We start from the raw sequence: 27,091 nt of genomic DNA, 5'->3' as shown, positions 1-27,091 counted from the left end.
GAAATGTTATACGAGGATAACTGACTTTTTAAACTTCCCTTTGATGAATTTCTACACCAACACCATCAATATTGCAAAAGTATTTGTCTTACTTCTTTTCTTTGTGTTTCTCTGTGTTGAATCTTATGTTATGTTATGTTATGTTATGTTATGTTATGTTATAAAATATTTTATTACGCGCTCTGCTACTTCAGAGTATCCTGGCGCGATATGTAGGCACTAAACTGACCCAGTCCAAAAAGAAAGAAGCAGAGAACTAGATACTAAGATTAAAAAGATGGGTTTTTAGCCCTTTCTTAAATCCTGCCAATGTGGTTGCTGATCGCAGAGAGAGCGGCAAGGCATTCCAGGCCCGTGCTGTTTGGACTGAAATTGACTGACCGCCCAGTCTCGCATATCTGATTTTAGGCATAGACATCAGACGAAGATTGGCCGATCGAAGAGCACGATGAGGCGTGTAAAAGGAAAACCTCTTGTGCAAATATTGTGGGCCTTGCTGGTGCAGGGCCCGAAAGGCCAAAACCAATGATTTAAACATAATGCGATGCGCCACAGGGAGCCAGTGGAGCTCACGAAGATGGGCACGCGCACTAGTTCTTCGAGGAAGATGGAACAGAAGTCGCACGGCCGCGTTCTGAATGATCTGCATTCGCTTTACAAGGTATTTAGGGAGACCACTATAGAGAGCATTGGCATAATCAAGCCTTGACAGAATCAGAGCACGCAAAACAGTCTCCTTCGCCTCCCTATGGAGAAGTGGAAGGAATCGCTTGAGTGACTTTAGGGTCGCAAAACAGGTTGCAGTAAGTTTTTTTAGATGGGCTTCAAACTTAAGATCCTGTCCAAACCAGACCCCCAGGTTTTTGGCCGGGCCTCCATGGTAGCTAGGGCATGCAAAATCTGTCGGCCAAATAAGCTCTCTAAAATTGGCCGGAAAATTGCCATAGAATAGTAGCTCAGACTTGTCCTCGTTGCATTTAAGCTGGGCTGAGACAAGCCAACGGAAGACATGGGTCAAACAAGAACAGACCGTCTGAGCGTCTAAGCAGTCCTTAGGCCAGGTGAACAACAGCTGCGTGTCGTCAGCGTATGACATTATTTTGGCTCCCCACTGCTCAGCCAGATAGATCAACGGAGTCATGTAAACGTTGAACAGCAGTGGGCTCAACGTCGAGCCCTGTGGTACCCCGGTGGTGAGCTTCTTGGGTGATGAGGAAAAAGGAGGCAGCCATACCTGCTGCGACCGCTCAGACAAAAACGAGGACAGCCAGGCCAGAACCGCACCCGACAGCCCCACCTCTGCCAGCCTAGTCAGCAACTGGGCATGGGGCACCGTGTCGAAGGCGGCAGATAAGTCTAGCAAAACCAGGACCGCTCTGCCGCCTCCGTCAAGACACTCCCTAATGGCCTCTGAGACTTCCACCAGAGCCGTTTCAGTACTGAAAGCAGCCCTGAACCCTGATTGAGCCGGGTGCAGGGCGTGAGAGGACTCGATGAAAGTATTCAATTGCCTAAAAACTACTTTTTCGGTCACTTTCGCTAGTGCCGGGAGCAGAGATATCGGACGATAGCTGGAGGTAGACAGGGGGTCCAGGCTGGGTTTCTTCAGCAGGGGAAGAAGCTTCGCCTGTTTCCAACAAAGAGGCACTGAGGCAGAAGCCAGAGACATGTTAACAACCTGGGTAACCTCCTGATACACCAGACTAGCCGCTCCCCCCAGAACCCTAGCAGGGCACGGGTCAGAGGGTGAGCCAGACTTTAGCGACTCCAAAATGGCCAGCACGTCAGCTTGCTGAGCAGGCTCAAAGGTGGAAAATTGACTAACATGTTGCTTCGCATCCATAGCAATATTAGGTGGTGAAAGCAGAGGAGGACTATCAGAGTTTAAGAGCTCCTCTTGAATTTTTTTGATCTTATTATCAAAGAAGCATGATAGTTCCTCACACCACAAGTCGGAGGCCGGGAGAGCTGGGGAGACAGCGCATGGAGAGAGGAAGCTCTGAACAATGGCAAAGACTTCTCTGGCATTGTTATCCGCCTTCTCAATCCTTCCTGAAAAGTAGCTACTTTTAGCGGCCTTGATTTCAGCATAATAAACTTTCTGCGCCTTCCGCAGCTTGCTCTTAAGTTCAGGACAGAACTCAAGGCGCCAGGCTCGCTCCAACTTTTTGCACCCTAATTTAAGTTCTCTAAGCGTATGAGAGAACCAGGGTTTGGAGGGAGACGACCTCGTCCGCCTGCTACCACTCTTGTTAGTATGTAGAGCGGCACTTTGTTCAACCCAAGCATTGAATGATTCCACCGCAGAATCCAAATTCAATGGCAGGGTCGGCCGGTGGGACGTGAGAGAGTCCGAAAAGGTAGACAGATTTATTCTCTGGGCATGAGCATGAGAGGCAGAAAAATTCTTCGGCCCTTTTGAATTTATGGGCCAGGTGAACAGAATTAAAGCATGGTCCGACCAAGTGACCCACCTAGGGGGTAGCATAGAGATCTCAAAGTTGGAGCAGACCAGGTCCAACCAATGGCCAGCCGCATGGGTGGGGAAGGTCACCCATTGTGTAAGATGCGCCAGCGAGAAGACTTCTGCCAAGCCGATCGATTCTGGTAGGTCCATCGCGTCCATATGAATATTAAAATCCCCCAGAATAAGATATCGAGAGAATTTAAGGGCGCGGGGGACGATAACCTCCTCAATATTACCAGCAAAACAGCCCGCATAGCTAGGGGGGCGGTAAAGCAAAGTACCTCCCAGGGTGAAGTGGGGGGAGAGGATCACAGCGAAGTGTAACATTTCGGTTTCGCCAAGTAGTTCGGGCGGTTCACTCACCAAAGTCCAGTGGTCTCGGTAAATTATAGCCAGACCGCCACCTCTACCCTTCGGACGGTCCATCCTGGTGATCTTGAAGCCGCGTGGTATAGCAAGTTCAACCACCGGCATGCATGACTCAGAAAGCCAAGTTTCGGTGAGGAAAAGGAGATCAAGCTCCTTCTCATCAAGCAGCTCAAATATATCATGGTATAGGGCATGGTATTATGGTAATGATTTCACTCAGCGAGGTCGCGCTGAAATCCGTTGGCTCCGTAGTAATTGGCAATTACAGGTGCATAGCGAGGAGCGTCGAAGGGAAACTGACGCTTGACGTGCGTATGACGAGAAGCATCTATTACGGCATGACATGATTCTCGTTGTTTGTGTCGGAAGGCTCGCGCTGAAGACAGCATGCGCGAGGAGCGTTGCTATGGCCAACAGGGAGGATGCAGGTCGCGAGACGCTAGGAAGAGGCAGCTAGGCAACCAAGACAACTGAATTTTGAAAGTTTGTGGTACGAATACAATCCTTCAAATATTGCGAACAGAGCTCACCTTCCGAAGACTTTGTAATGACGAACATTTTCTGATGACAGAAAGCAGTGATGACTCACTTGATGCACACGGAGTTCTTTTGCGGTGAAAGACGATTTATTCTGTAAATCCTTGTTCCGCTGCACAGTTGATCCTCTGGCCAGATACTAGACCTTGTCGCCAAAATGTTGTAATCAAATAAAGATGTTCCAAGCAGGTGGAGACTTGTTAGGCACAAGTTTATTGGCAGCACAGAATGAACAGCATAACACCATCTGGCCAAGCACCAACTGACCAGCCAGGAATTCCTAACTAGAATCATAACATTAGGAACACACTAAAGTTCCAGGTAAGAAACACAGAAAACAGACTAAATATCATGAAGCAATTTACAACAGGGCACAAAGAGGAACAGGCTGAGACAGTCTTGAAGGTCATGCTCCCAATTGGACTGACAGCAGGTGCAGTCAGGTCGGGTCTAGAGCAATCATGCAGGTTCAGCCCTCATCTGGCCGATGGCTTTCAGGCAGTTAAAACGTATGTCCAGGCCGACAGCAATCACGCTTTTGCAGACCTCATCCAGGCTGATAGAATTCATGCAGTTGCAGCACTTATCTGAGCCAACAGCAATCACACAGTTGCGGCCCGATTGGGCCTTCGATGAGTACAATTTAGCAGTTCATGTCAGATACCAAGATAAGAGACAAGGAGTGTGGGAAGGTAGGTAAGGGACAGGCACATAAAACATCCCTAGATTATTCTCAAGCAGTCCTCCCTTTCTCTCCCTAGAAGTCCTAGGAGGTGTGGTTGGTCTTGCTGAACAGTCTGCTTTCCTCCAGGACCAGGCCAACACCTCGCCTCTCAGCAGTTAGGCAAGTAGGTACCTATGTGCTCTAGGGCAGATCCACAGCTTCTTCTGTACATTAATTTTACTTTAGGGATGTCCCCTCTCTTCTGGGATAGTGGCTGCCTGGCAGACACCATCCCTGGTTGTAGAGCAGATCTTTGAGCACTCTGTTGGACACTCCATTACCTTGATCATAAAGTACTTGGAATTGGAACACAGTGTGGTCGTTTAATGTTAATGTTAATGTTACCAGATTTCTACAGCGCATAGCTGCCCGTGAGCGTCCCAGCGCTGAACATGTACTGGTGGAATTGGGGGCAATCTCACTGGAACAGCCAAGTCTTCAGGGTCTTTCGGAATGCCAAAAGATTAGGTTGTGCATGGAGATCCAAGGGGAGGGAGTTCCACAACTTGGAGGCATTATACGAGAAACTTCGACCTCCTGAGCGTGCTCTCTTGATCTTAGGTAGCCGAGTAAGATGGGCATTGGAGGATCTGAGGGGTCTAGAGGTGGTGTAGGGAGTCACCAGGTCTTTGAGGATGGGTGGGGCTTTTCCGTTGAGGATTTTGTGTGTAAGACATAGCGCCTTAAAATGCACTCTTTCCATAACGGGTAGCCAGTGCAGCGCTCTAATGGCTGGTTTGGCCAAACAGCGGCTCTTAGTGTTGGTCAGAATCCTAGCAGCCGCGTTCTGCACTACCTGTAGTTTAGATATGACTTTTCGCGGTGCGCCCAGGTACAATGCGTTTCCATAATCCAGCCTCGAGTGAATGAGGCCCTGGATCAGAAGTTTCCTTGATTGGAAGGGAAGTAGAGGTAGGATTTTCCAGGTGGAACGCATAAGACCGAAGCAGACTCCCGCCGTTTTCCTTGCTTGGGTTTGCATGGTGAGGTTTTGGTCTAACCACAGACCGAGGCTTTTAATCTCGGGTTTGGGAGTTGGGGGCTTGCCCATGCAGGGGGGGCAGAGGGAGCCAGGATGGAAGAGGGCCTGATTCCCCATCACCAGAATCTCCGTCTTGTCGCTATTAAGCTTCAAGTGAGATCTGTCCATCCACCTGACTATGTCACTCAAGCAAGAGTGGAGATTGATGGCGGGATTTTCCTGTTGAGTGAGAGAGACAACCAGCTGCGTATCATCTGCGTACGTCAGGAGTTTGATCCCATATGGGATGACTATTTTTTCCAGGGGGGACATATATACGTTGAAGAGCGTGGGGCTTAACGAAGAGCCCTGTGGCACTCCGCAACGTATAGGGGTCTCTTTGGATGTATAGTTGTCCTCTATAACCTGGAATGAGCGAACCTGCAGAAATTATTTCAACCACGACAAGGCAATGCCTGTGATCCCCAGGTCACTAAGTCGCTGGGCCAGTATCTGGTGGTTGACCTTGTCGAAGGCCGCACTCAGGTCCAGGAGGATCACTGCCACTGATCCTCCTGCATCCATGATCTTTCTGGCCTCCTCGACTACCGTCACCATCACTGTTTCAGTGCCTTGACCCGGTCGAAAGCCTGTCTGTGAAGATTTGAGAAGTTCGTTGGTTTCGAGGTAGTTAGACAACTGGGAGTTAATGAATTTTTCAGTTATCTTGCTAATACAGGGGAGAAGAGAGATTGGTCTGAAGTTGGAAAAGTTGAGGGGATCTAAATTAGGTTTTTTAAGTAGGGCCCTCACCTTTGCCTTTTTCCAGTTAGGGGGCACCAGTCCATTAGTCAGGGAGGTGTTGATTACGTTTGCCATCGGGGTGAGAATGGTAGAAGCTACCAGCTTTAAAACTTTTACTGGAGCGGGATCCGATGGTGAGCCACTCTTAAGTGAAAGGAGGATGGGGAACAACGTGTCCGGGCTTATTGGGGTGAATGTGCCAAGTCCCGTATTAAGGTTGTTGACCTGCAGTATGGGCCTCGCTGAGTGGTGTATAGGAGAGAGGGGCGGTAGTTGCTGTAAATATTTAGAATTTTTTTATCAAAGAACGTAGCCAACTTATCTCGGTGGTTGTCCAAAGGATCAATCAAGCATGTGGGTTCTGGTGTTTTTAGAAGTTGTTTAACGATTTGAAAAGTCTCCCTCGATGAGCAGGATGCTGCGCTGATTTTCTCTTGAAAAAAAGCGGTTTGGGCAATTTTCAGGGCCTTTTTATAGTTAAGAATGGACAGTCTGTAATCCTTCTTACTGTTTGGGTCAAAATCTTTCCGCCATACTCTTTCAGCTTTTTTGCAGAGTTTCTTCAGGTGGCGAGTCTCCTGGGTAATACATGGGGAGGGTTTTTTTTTTCGGGAGGTCGGGTGCTGTTTCTTAGGGAGGACTGTGTTAAGCGAATTTTCAATCCAGGAGGAAAATTCCATGTCTGCTATGACAGGGTCAGTATCATCGGTTGGTTTGTGGAGTTCCAACACCTGCTTCCATTTGTCGGTGTCCAGTTTAGCCCAGGGACGCGTCGGTTTGCCGGGGGGTTTGTTGGGATGAAAGATGTTAAGGATCTCCCACCGAAAAGGGATGAGCAGGTGGTCCGACCATGGCATGGAAATCGGGGCTTGAGTTTTAAGATCGTCGATATTACATATGATGAGATCAAGTAAATGTCCGAGTATATGCGTAAGTTTGTCGCTCTGAAGATGGAGATGGAGCGTAGCCAAATCTGTGAGTAGGTCTAATGCAATATTGTTCTCACTGTTGTCAAAGTGGATATTAAGATCCCCTAAGATTATCATATTAGACGAAGTGCTGGACAAGGCCGTAGAGAATTCCAGTAGGGAGCTACAGAATTGGCCCAAGGGCCCTGGTGGGCAGAAGATAAGGACTCCTGAGAGGGAGTTGCATGGAGACAGCTGGATGCTAAAGTGTATATTTTCACAGTCCGATAGGGGGCTGTCGTGGAATCTACATGGAATGTGATCCCTATGGATGATAGCAATCCCTCCTCCTCTTACCTTCTCTCGGTCTAAGTGTTGCAAGAGGTAGCCCTGAGGTAACGCCTGGACAATATCATAGTCCGAGTCTGGGGTGAGCCATGTTTCTGTGAGAAACAGGATCTCAAGTTGCTCTTCTTCTAGTAGCATATGGATTTCCTGAGTGTGTTTGGGCAAAGATCTGCAGTTCAACAAAGCCATTTTGGTGGTTATCAGGGGTGTTTGGTTCTTCAAGGCTGGGGTGAGTAAAAATGGGCAGTGAGGACAGCGGGCACGAGAGTTCTCACATGTAAGGCTATTGATATATAATAGTTCCACTTGTATTCACAACATCTGGACAGGGGATGTGGATCCACTGTTTCTAACTGTAGAACCGGTTTTGGTGAGTTCTCCTTCCAAGTGCTCTTCTGAGGCTGTTCACCAGCAAACACCTTTGTGTAGAGTGAAGTTTCATGTGAAGGTAGCACTAGTGCCTTCTCCAACCTGCTGCATCCACAACATAGGAACAAAGAGGTGTGAGGTTTCTGCACCTAGCAGTTATCAGCTCAGCTGAAGATGTAAGCAGGTATACACAAAAGGGTATGCCTCCTTTAGACATTTCCACACCTCTCGTAACAGAATCTGCATTCCAATCCCTCAACCCAACTGTTCACCAAATGCCAGTGCCAAGGGAGACTACTTAGCAGATTTTTGCAAACGGAAAAACCTCATAGAATCTCTAGAGATGGCCCTGTCTCCACCCTCCTCACTTCAGTGGCCCTCTAGCTGTAGGCATGCAGGTAATACAATTCCAATATCTGGGAACACATTTGCCACCCTCCATGTTTTGCTAGTTCAGGCCAAGGATGTTCAAAATGAATCCCGTTGGCCTCCATTACTTTGGTGACGTCATTCATCATCGATGTGTTACACTCACGACAAAACCACACGCACATACTTGACACACACAAAGGATGCCAGCACAAACATTTTGAAGTACACATAAAAGCAAAACTTTGGACAGGTGGGCTAGTAGGCCTCACCCCAGTGACACAGATGAAAAGGTCTGGTCACACTATGGAAACCTCTTAAACTCTGGATGTTGCCTCCACTTTAGGCTCTATACTTAAGACAGGAACTGTACACAGTGAGTGTACTCTGTGCACTCCTCCAGGTCAATGAGAAGTCCAGGACCTCACATAGACTGGGGCAGGCCTAGGGATCTGCGTACAGGCTTAGATCAGTTTGACACCAGGTGAAAGTTAAAGACAGGATACCAGATGCCATCTCACTTATTACTAGGAAGATGGAGCTACAGATTTTTATGTTGACACAAGCATATCTTTATATAGAAGGAAAACACACTTATGATATTGCATCTTAAATGCAGGCATGTTTACGATGCAAACTAGAGTGAGGCTGGGTTTGTTTACTATTGCGTAATTTTTTTATTCAGTATCCCCTAGCATTACGGTTTCCACAATTGAAATTAATTATATTTTAATAAATAATAAGTTTTTCACATTTTTAAATTCATACACAGTATTGAAATGTTTTAATATTAAATATGAAACACTTAACATGTTTTTTGATATTGTGTTTTTTCGTTAAAATGTGCATATTTATATATTTTACTATTTTAAATAATCTAATTGTGTCTAACATTCTTTCCTATGGGGTTTTATTTAAGTTCCTATCTCCATTGTTTTCTATGGAAGGGTATTACAGTAGTAGTGTTTGGCCATGAGTGGTGCTAGGCTTACTCCAGCTCTAAGCTAATTTAATACTGTTTTGTGTCCCTTTTTTAACTGTAGTAAATTTAGAAGGGCAGTTTGTAAATAGCAACAGGTTCACTCTTTGGTGGGAGGGTGTATGTTCCTTGCTAAAACCTGCTGTAAATCACTACTTCTCCAGTCCAAGCCCCTCCCATTTTGTAGTCAGTAAGCCCATTTTCCAGCCAGTCCCCCAGTTTCTCTTATGTTCACTACTAAGGGGCCGATTCCGATATAGGTTGGAAAGCACTCCGACCGGGCTGGATCCGGGGTGTTTTCCGACCGATCCGGACTCATGCAGTCCGACCGAGTGAGTACGATGCGGCCTTATGCTGTTAGACTCGGTTGGGTCGGACTCCCATAGAAGTCAAGGGGAGCCGATCGTACAATGCATACATGGGCTCCCATTGACTGAATGGGTACCGTACCTGCCTGTGTTGGGGACCCCCAAAGTCCACCTCCGGGAGATTTTGTGAGCCAGACGCTTCGACTCGATCCAACTGTCAGAATTGAGCATCGTACTGGCTCGGTCGGAATTCGCCTCCGTTGCGCGCCACTGTTAGCTTACGGCTGAGACGTACGGAGCGGTTTAGACCTGGACACGATTCGGACGGAGATGTGTAAATGTGTATGTAAATGTATTTGAGCTTATATAGCGCACAGCTACCCACAAAGGGTTTCCCGGCGCTTGCTTAGGGAACCCGTCCTGGTATTCCCCTGTGAGATAACCCCGGCAGGGTATCCACAAGGTGAAAGCCAGGCATCCCGCCGCGAGGGGCCGTTGTGGAGATTAAGCAAGCTATTGCCCAGAGTCGCAGAGTGTGAACCCGTGAGTTGAGAAGGCACCGGAGCGAGAATTATCGAGTCAGTGGAATTTTTGAGCCCAAGACCCGCCGAGGCGGGGAATTGAACCCTGGTCCAGGGTCGATCTCAGCTTCCGGGTCTGCCGCCTCTAACCCCTGAGCCACACTTCTCCACAGATTTTGCGTTTGTTCGCATCGTACTTTGACGTCCGGACACGTGTAGGAACCAGACGGAAATTCAGCCTCCGAATCCGATCTGCTAATGCCGAACCCGATTTGGTGCCCTTCCGAACGAGATCAGAATCCGTCCCTTAGGGGCCGATTCCAATCTCGGTTGGAAAGCACCCCGACTGGGCCGGATCCGGAGTGTTTTCTGACCGATCCTGACTCCTGCAGTCCGATCGAGCGAGTATGATGCGGCCGTATGCTGTCAGACTCGGTTCGGTCGGACTCTCATAGAAGTTAATGGGAAACGATCGTACAATGCATATATGGGCTCCCATTGACTAAATAGGTACGGTGCGGAAAAGTGCGCCCCCTACAGTGGGTACGCGTTGGTGCCATCCGCAGCGTACCTGCTTGTGTTAGGGAGACCCAGGGGTCAGCCCCTGTGTCCGAGTCGTAAGGCTGCGGGTAACAGGGGGTCCGGCGCAGACCCCCAAAGTCCACTTCCGAACGATTTTGCGAGCCGGACGCTCCAACTCAATCCGGCTGTCAGAATCGAGCATCGTGCTGGCTCGGTCGGAATTTGCCTCCATTGCGTACCACGGTTAGCTTACGGCCGAGAGGTACGAAGCGGATTGGACCCGGAAACGATTCGGACAGAGATTTCACGCTTGTTCGCATCGTACTTTGACGTCTGGACCCGTGTAAGAGCGGGACGGAAATTCAGCCTCCGAATCTGATCTGCTAATGCCGAACCCGATTTGGTGCCCTTCCGACCGAGATCGGAATCGGCCCCTTATCATGGGCGTAAAATCCGTTCCGCTCGCGGATTTTGCGGATTTTCGGTAAATACGCAATCCACGAGATTCGCGATTTTCCCGCAAAATCCGCAAATTCGCACGCAGCGGATTTTTTTTTTCTTGATGATACAATTTTGCGGCGCGCGGCGTTTACTTACCGTCATTCATCGTTTGCCGAGGTATTTTTCTTGATATTTTGCGAGTGCTGCGCCATTTTGGATCTTGCTGCGGGATCCCGCGAGAATTTGGTAAGCGCGATTACGTAATCGCGGCTTGCCAACTTGTACAGCGAGAGTTTGTCAACGCGAGTACGCCGTGATCACGTATCGCGGTACTTTGCAATTGCGAGCTTGGAGATGCGGCGAGCAGCAACAATCTCGCACTCGCGAAAATACAAAATTTGCAATTCTGCACAAGAAATCCACCAGCAAGCAGCATAATCCTTCTGGAAATAATGATTTTTATCTGAATTACTCCTCAGGTTGACATTTGCCTGCACTTTTTTTGCGAGGAGTCCATTTTGGGGAGGGGGGGTGGGAGGAAGGAAGTGCCCCACTGTCTTCAACTTCCTGTTCCTGTCCAGCAGGCTCCTCCCAGTGCCTTGTCCATCTCCTGGTCACTTTTCAGTTTGATCTGGAGCTGGGAGGATTACTTTTTGTGGATGCTGCTGGATATTTGGATTTGAGGCCTTTTTGACTTTCTTTGGATCACTTTTGGATTAGTAAGTTTGTTTGGGGCATTACAGTTGCTGCAACTACAATTTTGGAATTTTCGATTTTTGGGCTGTTTTGGGGCCTTTTGCCCAAGGGTACTCAGTGGTGGGTGCACTGAGTCTTTCTGTGGGGTGTTTTGAATTTAAACATCATGGAGGGGCTGGATGGCTTGGGATTGTGCTGATTTTTCTGTGATTTTCGTTTTTGTGGCCTGTTGTGGCCTTTTCACCAGGGGTAATGAGTGTTGCATGGGCCTAGTCTTTCTGTGGGTTTTCTTGAATTTAAACATCACAGAGGGGCTGGATGGCTTGGGATTGTGCTGATTTTTCTGTGATTTTCATTTTTTTTGGCCTGTTGTGGACAGGCCATGTGGTTGGGGGCCATTTTGAGTGTTGCTACAGGCCCTGGCCATGTGCTGTGAGGGAGGGGGCCATTTTGAATGCAGGCAGTGTTCTCAGGCCTGCACCCATTTTTCCTAGCTTTCATCCATTATGCCCAGGGGTAGTGAGTGGTGCATGGGCCTAGTCTTTCTGTGGGTTGTCTTGAATTTAAACATCATGGAGGGGCTGGATGGCTTGGGATTGTGCTGATTTTTCTGTGATTTTCATTTATTTGGCATGTTGTGGACAGGCCATGTGGTTGGGGGCCATTTTGAGTGCTGCTACATGCCCTGGCCATGTGCTGTGAGAGAGGGGGCCATTTTGAATGCAGGCAGTGTTCTCAGGCCTGCACCCATTTTGCCTAGCTTTCATCCATTATGCCCAGGGGTAGTGAGTGGTGCATGGGCCTAGTCTTTCTGTGGGTTGTCTTGAATTTAAACATCATGGAGGGGCTGGATGGCTTGGGATTGTGCTGATTTTTCTGTGATTTTCGTCTTTTGGGCCTGTTGTGGACAGGCCATGTGGTTGGGGGCCATTTTGAGTGCTGCTACAGGCCCTGGCCATGTGCTGTGAAGGAGGGGGCCATTTTGAATGCAGGCAGTGTTCTCAGGCCTGCACCCATTTTGCCTAGCTTTCATCCATTATGCCCAGGGGTAGTGAGTGGTGCATGTGCCTAGTCTTTCTGTGAGTTGTCTTGAATTTAAACATCATGGAGGGGCTGGATGGCTTGGGATTGTGCTGATTTTTCTGTGATTTTCGTTTTTTTGGCCTGTTTTGGACAGGCCATGTGGTTGGGGGCCATTTTGAGTGCTGCTACAGGCCCTGGCCATGTGCTGTGAGGGAGGGGGCCATTTTGAATGCAGGCAGTGTTCTCAGGCCTGCACCCATTTTGCCTAGCTTTCATCCATTATGCCCAGGGGTAGTGAGTGGTGCATGGGCCTAGTCTTTCTGTGGGTTGTCTTGAATTTAAACATCATGGAGGGGCTGTATGGCTTGGGATTGTGCTGATTTTTCTGTGATTTTTGTTTTTTTGGCCTGTTGTTGTGGCCTTTTCACAAGGGGTAGTGACTAGTGAGTGTTGCATGGGCCTAGTCTTTCTGTGGGGTGTCTTGAATTTAAACATCATGGAGGGCATGGGATTGTGCTGATTTTTCTGTTTTTTTTTCAATTTTTTTGGGGTGTATAACTGAACTGATGTTCCTCTGTCTTCCATTGCTTTTAGGTGCACAAGACTCAAGAGAACCACCAGTGCCAGGAAGAAGTCCTGCAGCGGTGTGTGTGTGCAGCATAACGTCACGCGACGTCACGTCTGGCCACAGACAACTCTGCAACTCGTGCAACTGCGGCCTGCTGTTCTGACCTGCTCTGAAGAAGATGGCCCCAAAAAAAGTTCTCCGTAGCTCCTCTAGCAAGAAAGTTGCCAGTAAGGAGCAGAAGAAGCAAGTCACCAAGGAGGCTGGTGTGCCGGCCGCCGCGTTTTTTGGGAGTAAAAAAAAAGTACGCCTGTAGCAGCAGCGGGATCTGCTGGGGACCAAGCCGGGAGAAGCACCCCCGCTCCATTGGGCTCAGTGCCTCCACCACCACCACCACGCCAACTTAAGTCAAAGCCCTTGAGTGCTGCAGAGGCAGTCAGTGTACTTCTTCAATCACCATCGACCAGTGATGTTGGCTCATCGCAAGAAAGTAGCAGCAATGTCCCTGAATCAACACAGGTTGTTGTAACTCATCTGACAAGTGTTGAACAACCACAGCCGCAACAACAACAACATGTGCAAGTACAAGCCCAAGTACATGTGGAAGGAGAGGCAGCGCATGGAGATGCGCAAGCAGAGGTGCATGGAGGGTCACAAGTGCCCACAATAGTTGTTCCTCCCGAAGTAGGGGCACATCAAGAAATTGACAATCAAACCGAGGTATCATTTGAGGAAGCCACTCCTCCTGATGATCATTCATTGTCTTCCACATCCCTAGCAAGGAAAAGATCAAGGGGGGTGTCTACATCTTCTTCAAGCCCACCTCCTTCTGATGATCTGGATGAAGATTGGGAACCATCACGGCAGTCTGAGAGTGAGGCACACCATGATCTGACAAAGGTACCTAAGCGTAAAAGGAAGGTCGTCGAAAAACTCATAGCTATGGAGTGTGATGAGGCTCAACAAGAAGTGACGGATACTGCTGCTGATGAAGCCTCTCACGACGACGAGCCAGTCATCATAAAGGTCACTGCAGCCCCAGTGGGCATGCAGCAAAGAGACATTTTGACCCTATCCCGAGAAGCTGCTGAGCGTGATGATGATGTCGACGAGGAGGCAATGGAAACACAACAATCATTGGAGTTAACTAGTACACCAACACCTACCGCTTCCATATTTCTTACTCGCAAGAAGGGACCTCCATCCACCTCGACCTCAATTAGTGGTGGTGAAAGTGCAAAATGTACTGAAGTTCGGCAATCCACATCCTCCACTTCATCTGGCATTAGCAGCAGGACCACCACCACCAGTATCGCCGCCTCCTCCGGCCCCCAAAGACATTTCAAGTCTGCAGTTTGGGACTTCTTTATTGTTTGCCCAAAAAAGGAAAACATAGTCATTTGTAGCATTTGTAAGCTTCGAGTCAGTCGTGGTAAGTTTGGTACCAACTATGGTACCGGAGGCCTGAGAGGTCATCTTAGGAGACAGCACACTGTCCAATGGTTTGCGCACCTACAGGCGATCAAGGAAGCCCGAATTGCACGTAATGAAAAAGTTGATGTTTCATCTGATGATGACGAGGAGGAAGAAGACGTGTCAAACACTTCACTTACACCCAGTACCCCTGTCAGCAGCACACCCCATGTGAGCCACACTAAGAGTGTGGGAGAGAGTGATACACCAATGCGAAAAAGTTCATCAGCGAGCGTAACTGGGTCGAAGATATCATCATCATCATCCCGTAAATCCTTGCTCCAGGGCAACATTAAAAAGATGTTGTTTACAGAAGCGCAATATGAACGCAACCACCCACTGACGCGTCTGTATAACACTAAGCTGGCTAAAATGCTAGCTCTGGACCTTCTCCCTTTTTCTTTTGTAGAAGGGGTTGGTTTTCTAGAATTAGTGGCAGCGCTCTACCCTAAATGGAAGGTTCCTAGCCGGTTCTATTTTGCCCGAGTTGCGGTTCCAGCACTACATGAAGATGTTCTGGAGGTGATTGGGGCAGCTTTGCAGAAGAGTGCTGTTCACACTATACATCTGACAACAGACATGTGGACCAGTGGCGCAGGCGCTGATTACATGTGCATCATTGCACACTGGATCTCTTTTTCAGGGGTTAAAGCAAAGCTAAACGCAGGTGTTGACCCGGACCAAGTTTTTAAAGCTGCTCGGAAACATGCAACACTAGCCATGTTTGGTTTGGAGAAATGTCACACAGCAGAAAACATTTTGGATGTGTTTAACACAAAGGTCCTTGACTGGCTGTCCCCCAAAAAACGCCAGATTGGTTATGTTTCCACGGATAATGGCGCCAATGTAGTTGAGGCCATGGAGCTGGGTGAAGATTTCAGAGTGCCGTGTTTGGCGCACTGTATAAACCTGGTTGTCAAAAAATTCTTGAGTGATAAAGAAAGTGCAGCGTACAGGGTAGTGGACACCTGCCGAAAAATGTGCAACCATTTCAGCCATTCTTTTAAGGCCCGGAAGCATCTGAGGAGCCTGCTATATGAACGTCGAATGCCAGTGAAAGCACTCATCCAGGAGGTGGCAACACGTTGGAACTCAACCTTCTACAGCCGTATACTTACTGCTGGTAAGGTCTAATTTTGCTCTAAAACACAGTTTACAGTACACCTAGCTTCAGGGGAAAGATCCGCTAAATTAATTCGCCCATACATATTTATCCTTTAAAAGGTGACTCAGAGAGAGTACGCACTTTCAAAAATGTTGTACTGTCTATTAGGAAAATCAAAGTGTGACTTTATGCACTACACAGCGTACATACCTTATATTTATTTATCAGTGATGTTTTTCGTTCAATAATTACAGGCCGGGTTTCAGTCTGCGATGGGGAAAAAAGGATGGAGTCAGGCTTCACATTAGCGAGCCGCAATTCAGCATCCGCCAGGCAGGCAGTGTACAGGGTGTCTTCTGGTCACCAACATTGATGGACGAAGGGTCAGCTGGAATGGAGGAGTGCCGCTAATAAGAGGAATTGTTTGCTGCATGCAACTTACTTACCAAATTCAACAGGACAACTACAACAATACAGATACAGTATCCATTATTTTATTCAATGAGTGTGTGTGACTGCATTTCTTGGATCTCTCTCTGCTTCTAAATTGATCCCTACAGCCATTCTATATGTTTTACTTCGGCTATTTTTTTTAACCTAATTTAATGTAGCCCTGTACTGTCGCATTCTGGCATTCACGGTTGTCGAAAGTACTACTTACTTTTCTGTAACAATGCATTCAGTAGTGCATGCACTTCCTTTATGTCACGTAAAAGATTTATGGTTAGCTTTGTAACTAAAAATTTCTTTATGTTCAATTATTGTTTGTCCATGCTGTGCTTTTTTTTTTCTCTCAACAAAACCTACCCAAAAAGAAACCCCCATTCCTATCCATTTTACAAACCCTAACCCTCTTCCCTAGGGTTGTGTGGTTTTGCTTGATGTGTGACTAACTGACATCAATAATTCCACACACTTGCTGGGGAGGATAAGGTCATAGCAACAGGCTGGTGAAGGAATCCGAGGATATATTCTAGACTTACTCAGCTTCAGTACTATTTCTTGTAGTATTAGCCAATGTCAAAGAAATCCTACGCAAATACAAGTTATACTATAAATACTTTACCATTTGTTAGGCTACATTGTGGCACTGTTGTAGTCTAGTGTACTGTCACCTGCTATATTCTCTATTGTACCGTTGTAATGCTACAGTAAGGACACACCAGGTCTCATTTTCTTTTTTTCCATAGGCATGCAACTGCCACTGTGTCACACCACTAGTACCACCTCAATGAGGACATTTCATCCGCCCAGGATTGCCAACCTTATTCGCTTTTTCCCATGGAGCCAGCCCTGGGCCTAGCCCTACTTTCAAACACAAATTACAGGTAAGATAAGCGTTTGGTGGGAGGGAGTATAATGGAGTATTAGGAGAGACGAGAGACTGACGGTAGTACTACTATAGTCCTAGGACTCTTGAATTCACTTCACTTACTCTGTGAGAGGCACTTAGTGTTGAAAACATTTGGGCATTTACACTTAAAGGAAGAAAATGGAACTAAACTTTCAGGAAAACAAAGTTACTGTTAAACCCCCACCCACCAGGCAAGCAGTAAAAAACAGGTATGCTCAGATAAAGTTTGAAAAAGTATATTTATATCCCTAATAAAATAATCTCCCGCAAGACCCTCCCTAACACCAACGGTTGTCCTTTAAAAGTCCCAAACACAACTCCCGATTCCCACCCCCCAAAAGTCTCTAAAAAAGGGGCAAGGGACACTATGGGTGGATGCTGTTGACTTTTTGGGCCACGGCATCAAACTCCTCGCAGAGCAAGGCGTGCTCTAAGCGGAGCCCCTCCAACACGTTGGTAAAGTGGTGGAGCTCCTGCTGAAGGCGGGACAACCTCAGGGTACTGCGGCGCAGACGTGCCTTGCAGTTGCAATGGCTGTGAGAGGCAGCTGTTGTCCTTGCTACTCAGCATCGGCGTTTGGCTTTGGCAGCCCGGCTCGTTCTGGCTGGAGCACTGTGCTGGGTGGCAGCCCGTGGGGGCACGGAGGCCGATGCAGCCGACGTTGTTGTCGTGGTCGACTGCGTACTTTCGTCGCCCTCCAGGGCCACCACCCGCCGATATTCAGCAACAGTGGCATCGATCCTCCGTTGCCGGGCCGCTCTTGCCAGCTCCTTCCTCCTTGTTGGTTTGGAAGGAGCATCTATATGAAGAAAGAAAGACATAGTCTGTAACCAATGCTCTTTAAGATTAACTCAATCATTCAGCAGAAATTTGTGTTACAGTACAACTAGCAACTTGCAAGCGCATTACATAACTATTGAGGCCAGTATCTATCTAACCTCCCACTTCTTCATCCTTGCTCTAACATTAGTGGGAGTTTAAGGAACAAATTCTACGAGCACTATGGACTTCCATTGGAGTCGACTATGAAAGTACACCAGTCTTATTCTTCTTCTTGTCTCTTGTTTAGGAAAATTGGTACGTTATCTTCTGCAAGCCGGCATAATGCCAGCGCAGTGAACCTGCACCCGAGAAAAAGAGACGCACGCCATGATGAGTGACCTAGACTTGCGTTACTGTACCGGTCCAGTACATGCAGGTGGTGAAGCTCTTACTTTTCTATTACGGGTGGCACTGAGAATACTCTGTTACAAGGGCTACTGCTTAATTAATTTAACTTTCACCCTACAGTGCAAATGAGTACTAGAAATGGAAAATGAAGAAGATAAATAATCTGATTATCTATCACTTCATATGGGATGTTTTTGCTTACATATGGGATGACTTTAGGTGCTTTGCTTTTCATTGAGTGACCAGTGATACATCCACACATGAATGACTGAGTACTACTAAACTTATTAAGAGAGGTAGGGAGTGGCCACCGTAATAACCGGATCTATGCTGTGCTTGCAATACAAACTACTGCTACTATTGATGGTAGTATTTGGACAAAATTACAACTTCTTTTCCTTGCCTTTCCTACACTGGAACGGACGTACGGGTGCAGTGTTACATACTCACAAACTTTCTTTCGGGGGCTAAATTTACAGTGTAGTTTTTGGCCGAGGGCCACACTGGTGGGGCGGAGTCAGAGGGGGCAGGGCTAAAGCAAAACGAAAACTTGTGACCATGAGGTTGCACACAGGTCCCTGCAGCAGATGCCTTCATCCACTGAGCCACCAGACCCAGCATTTACATACATCTCTCTCCCTCCTGCTCTCCCTCCTGCCCTCCCTCTCCATCTCTCTCTCCCTCCTGCCCTCCCTCTCCCTCCCCCTCTGTCATCTCACTGTGTGTGTGTCTGTCTGTGTCAGCCTTCAGCCCAGGCTGAGACAGCTTCCTCAACGTGCACACACAGACAGCCACACCAAAATACTTAACAGGTCTTTAAAAGACCATTAACATATTATTGAGCCTTTGTTTGTTGTAGCGCCCCTGCATCTCCACCCTGACAATCACTGCTCGCCCCACAGAGCAGAGGCTTTGTTCTATTTCACCTCTTTGTGGCCCTGCATCTCCACTCTGCTCTGTGGGGGCCGGGGGAGCCGTGATTGTCAGAGTGGAGATGCAGGGGTGCTAACAGGTGAAATACAACAAAGCCTCTGCTCTGTGGGGGCCGGGGGAGCAGTGATTGTCTGCAAGGTCTGTGCACCGCCAAGGAAGGCTTGCCGGGCCGCCACCGGCCCGCGGGCCGTACTATGAGTACCCCTGCTCTAGATACACATATGCTATCTAAGAGTCAGATAGTAGCATGATCCAGGTATATGGACACATACAGTTTCTGTGTCACCCACCCAGGCTGTTGTCCTTCCACCCATCATTGCTTCATCATTCACCCAGCCATGCATCTCATATTCTTTCCTTCCCAGCCACGTCTTCAATCTCAATAAGTAAGGAATATATAAGAGCTTACCTCTGCCCGCCACCACCACCGTCTCAACTCTGACAGCCGGCACTACAGCCGCTGCCTCTTCCCCTGAAGAATTGCCCTCCGCCTCCGTGTCGAGCACCACCACCTCCGCGCTGGCCCCGCCACCAGATTTTCCACCTACAAAGTACATTTAAGAATGTTAGAATAAACCACTCACTAGTATTTGGTCTAGGAATGAAGACATGTGAAAACAATGTAATTTGTGACTGTCTACTCTGAAGTAAAAAAAAATGTCCCTTTTTCCAGGGAAGGGTGTTGTCTTGCTGCACTTTTTGGCACAACTGACGAAGGCTGGCTTTTTAACACGCACCATTTTTCTCCACACAGACAGAAGATGGACTTCTAACAACAAGATCAAGTTGAAACCAGGTGAGAGCTCGGCTCGACCACAAGAAATGTCTTCAATTAATCGTCAGCACTAACCACTTTTCCATTATCAGTTAAACGTTTAGTTTTATTATGACTTCACTTTAATAAATGTGTTTACTTTTAATAAAGCTTTTAAACTTAAATAGACTCTGTGTTTTTTGGTCCAGACTAGAGTGACTGAGCGAAAGGTTTTGCAATTTTTGCAAGCATGAGTCCGTGCCTCTGACACTTCTTGACTCTCACTCCGTACTCTTGAGCTGCGTTGGATAATCATCATTGGGGATCTATCATCGATGAATTCGGGAGGTAAATGACTGTGCCACACTATGTAGTCAGTCAGTAAGGACATTGGGGGTTCAAAGTCTGTTATCACAGAGGTATGTGGAAACTCTAACAGCGCCTATTATAATTGATAAGCAATGCACTATTTATTGTCCATAGTTCTGTTTCTGCAGAAGAATTGTCCCCGCAACAGTAGTGGCATGGATTGTCCTCCTATCCAAACCAAAAGGTAGTATCTTATTCTTTCTTGGTGGTCATTCACATTTTATAGTTGGGAATTTTCAAAGCAGATAGAACGCTTCAAAAGACATTATGGACAATCCCAGAGGACTGCACTAAGTTGATAGAGCTATTGCTGACTAGAATGGGAGTTTCGCCAACCGTGCAATCTTAGTTAGCTACACAGACAGACTAATAAGAATAATCTAGTAATACCACAGGGAGTCATAGTAGAGGCAGGATAAGAATTTAGATACAGTCTACAAGAAGATCAAAGACGATTTTGAAAAAATCAAATGAGGAACGCTAGGAAAAATAGGTACTAGTCTAAAATGAAAACTTACTGGGGCCAGCAAAGGAGCCCTCGCCTGCCCGATCCTGGCCCTGTTCAACAGCATCCGCCGCCTGCTGCTCCTGTGTCCCCTCGCCCCTGGGGGGAGCTGACGTACAACATGAAAGAAAGAACAGAAAACATGGATGATTGTTGCTTGTCAATGTCAACCAAATCAAACATTTCAAAACAACAATAACAAAATATTTCCGCGAAATTATATTGATTAGGGTTAGTTTTCATTGATTTGCGGACCTGCGACTTCGAAAGTCACGTAACTCACTAAACAAAGTACTGAAAGGTTCACCTAGGACTGGCAGGCAGCAGTCCGCAGGCAAGACGCAAAGTGACAGACAAACTCCATTGTGATTTCAATCAGATCAGTGACAACACTAACAGTTGCCTGCTACATAACCAGTCATTTAAATAGTCAAACTATCAATCCACCGCCACTATTTTTCTTATTGTCTGGGGTACAAAGGAAGGGGCAGATTTAAGCCCCTTGCGGCTCTTTTGCTCCGTTCTTGCGTGACTTTTGTGACGCAGCAGCTGAACAAAAGAGGCGCCATGGTGCGGCGTATAATATTATAACAACGTCACGCATTTGGGAGATGCATCCCGTTATAAAGCCCTGCGCCATCAGGGGGCGTTCCGGCGCAAGGGAGGGCATTCCTGCGCTGGAACACATCCTAAAAGTGGCTGAGGGAAATCTACAAAATTTCAATCAGTCACCTTTAGGACAATGATGCGTCACACAAACCCTGCACCTGCTTGAAGCAGACGTACGGCTTGACCCAGCATTGGGGAGATAGGGTACCCCAGAGCATTGCTGGAGCTGCGCCATCGTTGCGACGCAACTCCAGCAGTAAAGCTTCAGTGACGTTTTGGGCCCATGGTGCGCCACATTGCAAATACGGCGCACCATGTTTGGTGGTGGTAGCGGGCCGCACAATTACTGGCGCATCCCTGCTACTTTGCAGGGATGCGACGGTAATTGCAATTCTGCCCCTTAGGGGCATACTTACTTACACGTTCTGGCGCATCTCCAGAGATGCGCCAGATCAAATGCGTCACGCAAAACTACAATTGCGACACGGCAGATGCGCCTCATTTACAATGCGGCGCGCCCTGGCGCAAGGGTAGGCACTTGCGTGACGCATCTCGTCACGTAAGAGCGGCGCATCGCTGGAGTCACGTCGCCAACGCAATGCAACTCCAGTAATGCTCAGGGCCACCCAATACTTAACATGCTGTGTCAGTCCTTACGCCTGCTTCAAGCAGGCATAAGGAATTGAATTGACGTAGCAGCGTTGCAGAAGAGCCTGCGTTAAATCTTGTAGATTTCACGCAGGCACTTTTGCGAGGCGCACAGCCGCCGGACTGCCCACCCTGCGTACTAGGAACGCACCCATTGTGGCGCAGGCCCATGGCTTTATAACGTGACGCATCTCCCTAGATGTGTCACGCTGTAAATGACTCGCAGGGATGCGCCACGTTTACGCCGCTGTTGCGTCACGCAAGGCAACGTAAACGTGGCGCAAGGGGCTTGTAAATGTAATCTGCCCCCTAGTGTCTAGCATTAAGCAGTTCTGTAAAGTACACTCATACATAATAGTTACTCAGGCCAATGAGACCACAAAATAGAAAACAAATAAGCATAGTAGCAACGCCACTGAGAAGGAGAGCAGTGCACCTGAAATGCACAGAAGATTTTGAAATATAATTTAACTACAATGTAATCGTCAGCAGCATTATTGGCTTGCTCCATGTAAAAAACAAATATTTGCAATACAACAACACAGAGCAGGAGAAAACATAGTAGTGAGTGATGAAATAGCTACTACTACTCACCAAGCCCGGGGATCTCCAAGCCGAGCTGGTCCAGCAGGTCGCGCTCCCGGTCCAGGAGGTCCGTCCAGCGGTGGGTGGCCTGGCTGTAGGTGCGCTGGACCCCGGAGAGTTGGGACATGGCCCAGCACACCTTCTGCCACCGCTTCCGGCGCTCCCGGATGTTGTAGCCGGCCGCGATCTTGCCGCCTCCCGTGATGGTCCTGGGCAGGCGGCGCTGGACGAAGAAGACCAGCCCGCCCACTTCCTCCGGGCTGAAGATCTCCCGTCGCGTCACCTGCTACCTCCTCAATCGCCCCCATGCTGTCCTGGCACGGGGTCCAGGACTCCTCCTCCCCGCCGCCGCTGCGGCCCTCGAGTGCCTGGGCAGCTTCACGGCGCCTGGCTTCACCATGGTCTGGGCAGGTAAGGTAGGAAGTAGAAAATTAAGAAGGAATAGGATAGGGAAGAAGAAAAGAAAAGAGTTTAAAAAAGTAGTTTAAAAGTAAACAAAAATAGCAGAAAAGACAAAAATATACAGCTAGGAAAAGAGAGGGATAGATAAGAAGCAAAATCGTTCGAAAAAAACCTGAAAACAAGCAAAGGATGGTAAAGATAGCAAGAGGATAAACACCATGCCCAGACACAGGAAATGAATGAAAAACAAGATGGCCGCCCGTTCACGAGCACGAAAGTAAGTTCGCACGCAATTTTCCTCGCGATCTCGCGCGAACTTGTACTCGCAATGCGCTTACTTCGCGAGATTATACATAGCGGGCGGAAACGGAAATACGTCACGCAAACAAAATGGCCGCGCCCGTACTCGACCTTGGGGTAAATTCGCGTGTTGTGCTGCAAGCGGCTCGCGAATACTGCAAAAAACATCGCGAAATAACACGCCGCAAAAAAATATAAAGCTCATTCGCACGAATTGGCGGCTTCCGCGGTCGGTTTCGCACGACGCCGAGCCTCGCGAATAGCGCGAAATTACCGAAAAACGATTTTTGCAAAAGCAAAACCAATGAGCAGGTGCAAAAGGTCAATCTCATGATTTGTAACGATTCCCTGTAGTGCTTCCTGAGGGGGCCCTCCAGAATTCGGTTGCCTACTTGCAACTATTGTGTGACCCTGCTCTGACCGTAACTGTATGCCACAAAGGTCCTGATTTACAGCTAAGGGAGCAGACAAGCAGGTGCCAGGCTGGAACTTCAAATTCAGTGACACATAAATTAGCCCCTAATTCATTATTGTCAGTTGGGGCAGGGCAGGTGTTGTTAATAAACTAACCCCAAATTAATTCATGTCAGTTGAAGCAGGGCAGGTGTGCTTGCTTTTCCCCCCCATCTTCTACAGTGATGATGAACCAGAGGGTGGCATTGATGTAACAGAGGGTGGCATGGGTGAAAGAGAGGGTGGCAGTGGTGAAACAGAGGGTGCTGGGAGGCTGTGATGATGAACCAGACGTAGAAACAACATAGTCGCGACCGTTGCGAGCCGACAAGTAAGTTCGCAATTGCGAACTAGTACCAAATCCTCGCGAACTGGCAGAAACCCTTGCGAACACAAAAAAAATCCGCAAATTCGCGAGAATTCGCGGATTTTGCGGATTGCGAGTTCGCAAATTCGCAAAATTCGCGAACGCCAGATTCGCAAAATTCGCCCATGCTTAGTAGTAAACTTACATGTTTGAGGAGCTCCTGACAGTATAAAAGGGGAGGTGGAGATTTACACTTTATGAATAGCATTTTGTATTACTTTAGTAGTTTTGTTGTCATGCTGCTAAACATACTACAAAATGCAGTTCATGAATAGGGTTTCAGGTGTGTACTCTAATTAGGTCAATGGAAGCAAAACAGGACTACAACACCCAGAATGCAGTAGTCGATCACATGAAATTCCATTACTGGAAACAGTACCTGTGGGGGCCAGGCAGGAAGTGGTCACACTATTCTGGGGTATGATGTCATTGTTATATTTTAGGAAATGTGGAAAATCTTGGCAAGTGGCTAGTACAAACAACTTGTAATATTTGATGTGTAACGGAATCGAGGTAGAACCATCCATGGAATTTACGTGGAAAATAGGCAGTTTCCATAAAATTCAGCGTGCCGCATAGAGCCATTAAAGCCTTTGCTGGACATTGTCATGCCAGAATCATGATGAATATTGCAGCATTAGACACAAATAAAATAATCAATATGGTGTGATTTGCCAACCTATTCGCACTCTAACCCTAGCCAGATTCACAAAGATGAGTTTGGAATCAATCAATCAGAATTTATAAGGCAATATCTACTCCCTGTGGCTTCTTCTTTCTTTGTAGTAAATTTCCAAATGTTATGGGATGCACAAAGAAACAGAAGTATTCCTGGACATCTACAAAAGTCTTAGATTATCAATAGGTCACCTAATGTGATAAATACTATTATGGATTTCAACGTGAGTACAGTCTGCATCAGCAAATCATGCAGAAACGTGCCTTAGCAGAAATAACTTTTTTGTTTATTTTTCTCCAATTTTCCCAATGGAGATACACATTTCCCTCACTCCCCCCTCCAGCCCCCGCCCTCCAATGAAATCTGAGGATATTTGCACTTTTTTCCTGCCCTTAAGCAGCAATTGCTATCTTTGTCTTTTTTGTGCAGGAAACTCCCTGTAAAATGGTTTGAATATCTGATTGTGAATGTACCTGCAGCATATTGCATCCTACTTGCTGCATGGAGCAATAAAAAGACTCCATGTCCATGATTTAGCAAAAGTCCATTTATTAGGACACGGTTGCATACACTTAGGGGGTCATTATGATTGCGGTTTTTCCGCATCCTCGGGCCGGCGGAAGCCACCGCCGGCCCCGAGGATGCGGAAAAACCGCAGCGGACTGACCAAAGACCCACCGCCACATTAGGATGGCTGGTGGGTCCTGGTTTCCATCCGCAGCTTTTCCGCCGCGGTCGGCTTACAACCGCGGCGGAAAAGCTTTAATATGGTGACGGTGTCTTCCAGACACCGTCCACCATATTAGGATGGCCTTTAAATTATGCTTTTCCGCGGCGGGTTTTCCGCCGTGGAAAAGCATACGGAACTTCACTGCGGGGGCCTGTTGCGGGCCCCCTAGGTGAAGGAGGGTGGGGGGTGCACATGGGGGGTACCTATGGTACCCCCCTGCATTTGCATGAAGAAAGCGGCAGGCACCGCGCGGTGCCTGCCTCTTACTGCATGCAAATGCAATGCGTGCATTTTTAACATTGCGGCGGGTGCAGCTTGAAGCTCCACCCGCCGCAATGTTAAAAAAAGAGGATGTGACCGCAAACCTTGCGGTCACATCCTAATTGCACAGGAGGCTGCTCTGGGGTCGTGGACGGACGCAAGTCCGTCCGCGATCCTAATCGACCCCTTTATTTGAACTTTAATAAATATATGAACAATATCATCACATTTTGTAAATATGACACCCCCACACCTCCCGTAACGAGTCACACTTCTCACCAACTTCCATCCCCAGCCCTCATACCTGGTTTCATACTTTCCTCTTCCACTCACTGAGCTCTTCCCATATATCCAGACTCTCTGTAATTTTCCCACCAAACACCATCCACTGAAACTCTTTTCTTGCTTGCAGAAGTCCTGCACACCGTCTGTTCTCCCCCGCAAGGGATTGGATACGCCTGCATGTGACTCTCCACCCTCAAGAGACAGCCTGTCCCCTACAATCTGTCCTAAGCTGGCAGATGGTGTACCCTCCCCCACACCATCCCATATTCATGTAGGGTTGGCGGGTGGACACAAATTATTATTTTAAAATCTCCAAACCTCCCTGCGGTGCTCAAACTCAGGAAGAGGACAGCACAACCTTCCTGACTCTTATATATCCACTAGCCCGCCCCTTCCCCAAAGCAACCTATCCCACCCGCGTCCTGTTTCTGTACAATGCACCCCAGGGGAATAGTAGTCTGCGACTGTACTTTCCCCAGGGGGCCATCAAGGGGCACAATATTGCCCTTGGCCTTAATTTACTGTGGTGTAAAATATGACACACTCCGGTATTTTCTGCTGCCGGAAGTGCACACTATGATCAAAGAAATCCACAAACCTGCTTGTCTGCACATTTAAGTTAGAGTCTGCAGAAACGTTGTGCCTCGTGCCCCCTGCTCTAAGTTGCCCTTACTCACCACACCATGAACATGCTGTGTATCAGGAGCGGCCGGCGAGGCATGTCTGTGGGGGGCGCAGGCAGAGGCTGACTGGTCTGTGAGGAGGTGAGCCTGACCGCCAGTGTAATGACCACAAAAAGCATGAACCGGTGGCTGAGGAGGAAGATCTGTAATGTTTAACCTGGAGGGAGGAGAAGGGTGTTCTGTCCAAATGAGTAAACAAAGAAGTGAAAGTGATTCCTGCAGTTGTCCAGTTCCACACATAAAGGGACACGACACATAAATCTTTTCACTATTGGACAAAGTGTAGCAAATCCATTTTGCACCATTTTTACTGCTTCAAAAATGAGCAGCAGGCGCACGAGATGTTTACAAAAATGTTGATCCAGGTATAAAATTGATGGCACTGGCTGTACGATATTTTTGCTAAATTATGTAATAAGTATACTACTGTACGTAGACTTTTTGGATAACATGACAAGATCACGAGGCGCTCTGATTAACGTGGCATCCTTTAGGAGCCCTTGGTTGACAGGGCG

At 47.7% G+C, this 27,091-nt stretch overlaps 1 protein-coding gene across 1 annotated transcript in view; it reads right to left on the bottom strand.

The window, feature by feature from the left end:
• The window catches only part of LOC147706447 (complement C1r subcomponent-like), a 95,411-nt gene extending 68,697 nt beyond the window's left edge, over positions 1-26,714 (bottom strand). The window contains exon 1 of the mRNA XM_086932957.1: positions 26,571-26,714. Coding sequence (XP_086789083.1) covers positions 26,571-26,695 — 125 coding nt within the window. The 5' untranslated portion in view covers positions 26,696-26,714. The remainder of the gene's footprint in view (positions 1-26,570) is intronic.
• Between the last annotated feature and the right edge of the window lie 377 nt (positions 26,715-27,091).

This window comes from Lissotriton vulgaris, chromosome 7 (genome assembly GCF_964263255.1).
Source record: "Lissotriton vulgaris chromosome 7, aLisVul1.2, whole genome shotgun sequence".
NCBI lineage: Eukaryota > Metazoa > Chordata > Amphibia > Caudata > Salamandridae > Lissotriton > Lissotriton vulgaris.
This window is presented reverse-complemented; position numbering and strand designations above follow the sequence as displayed.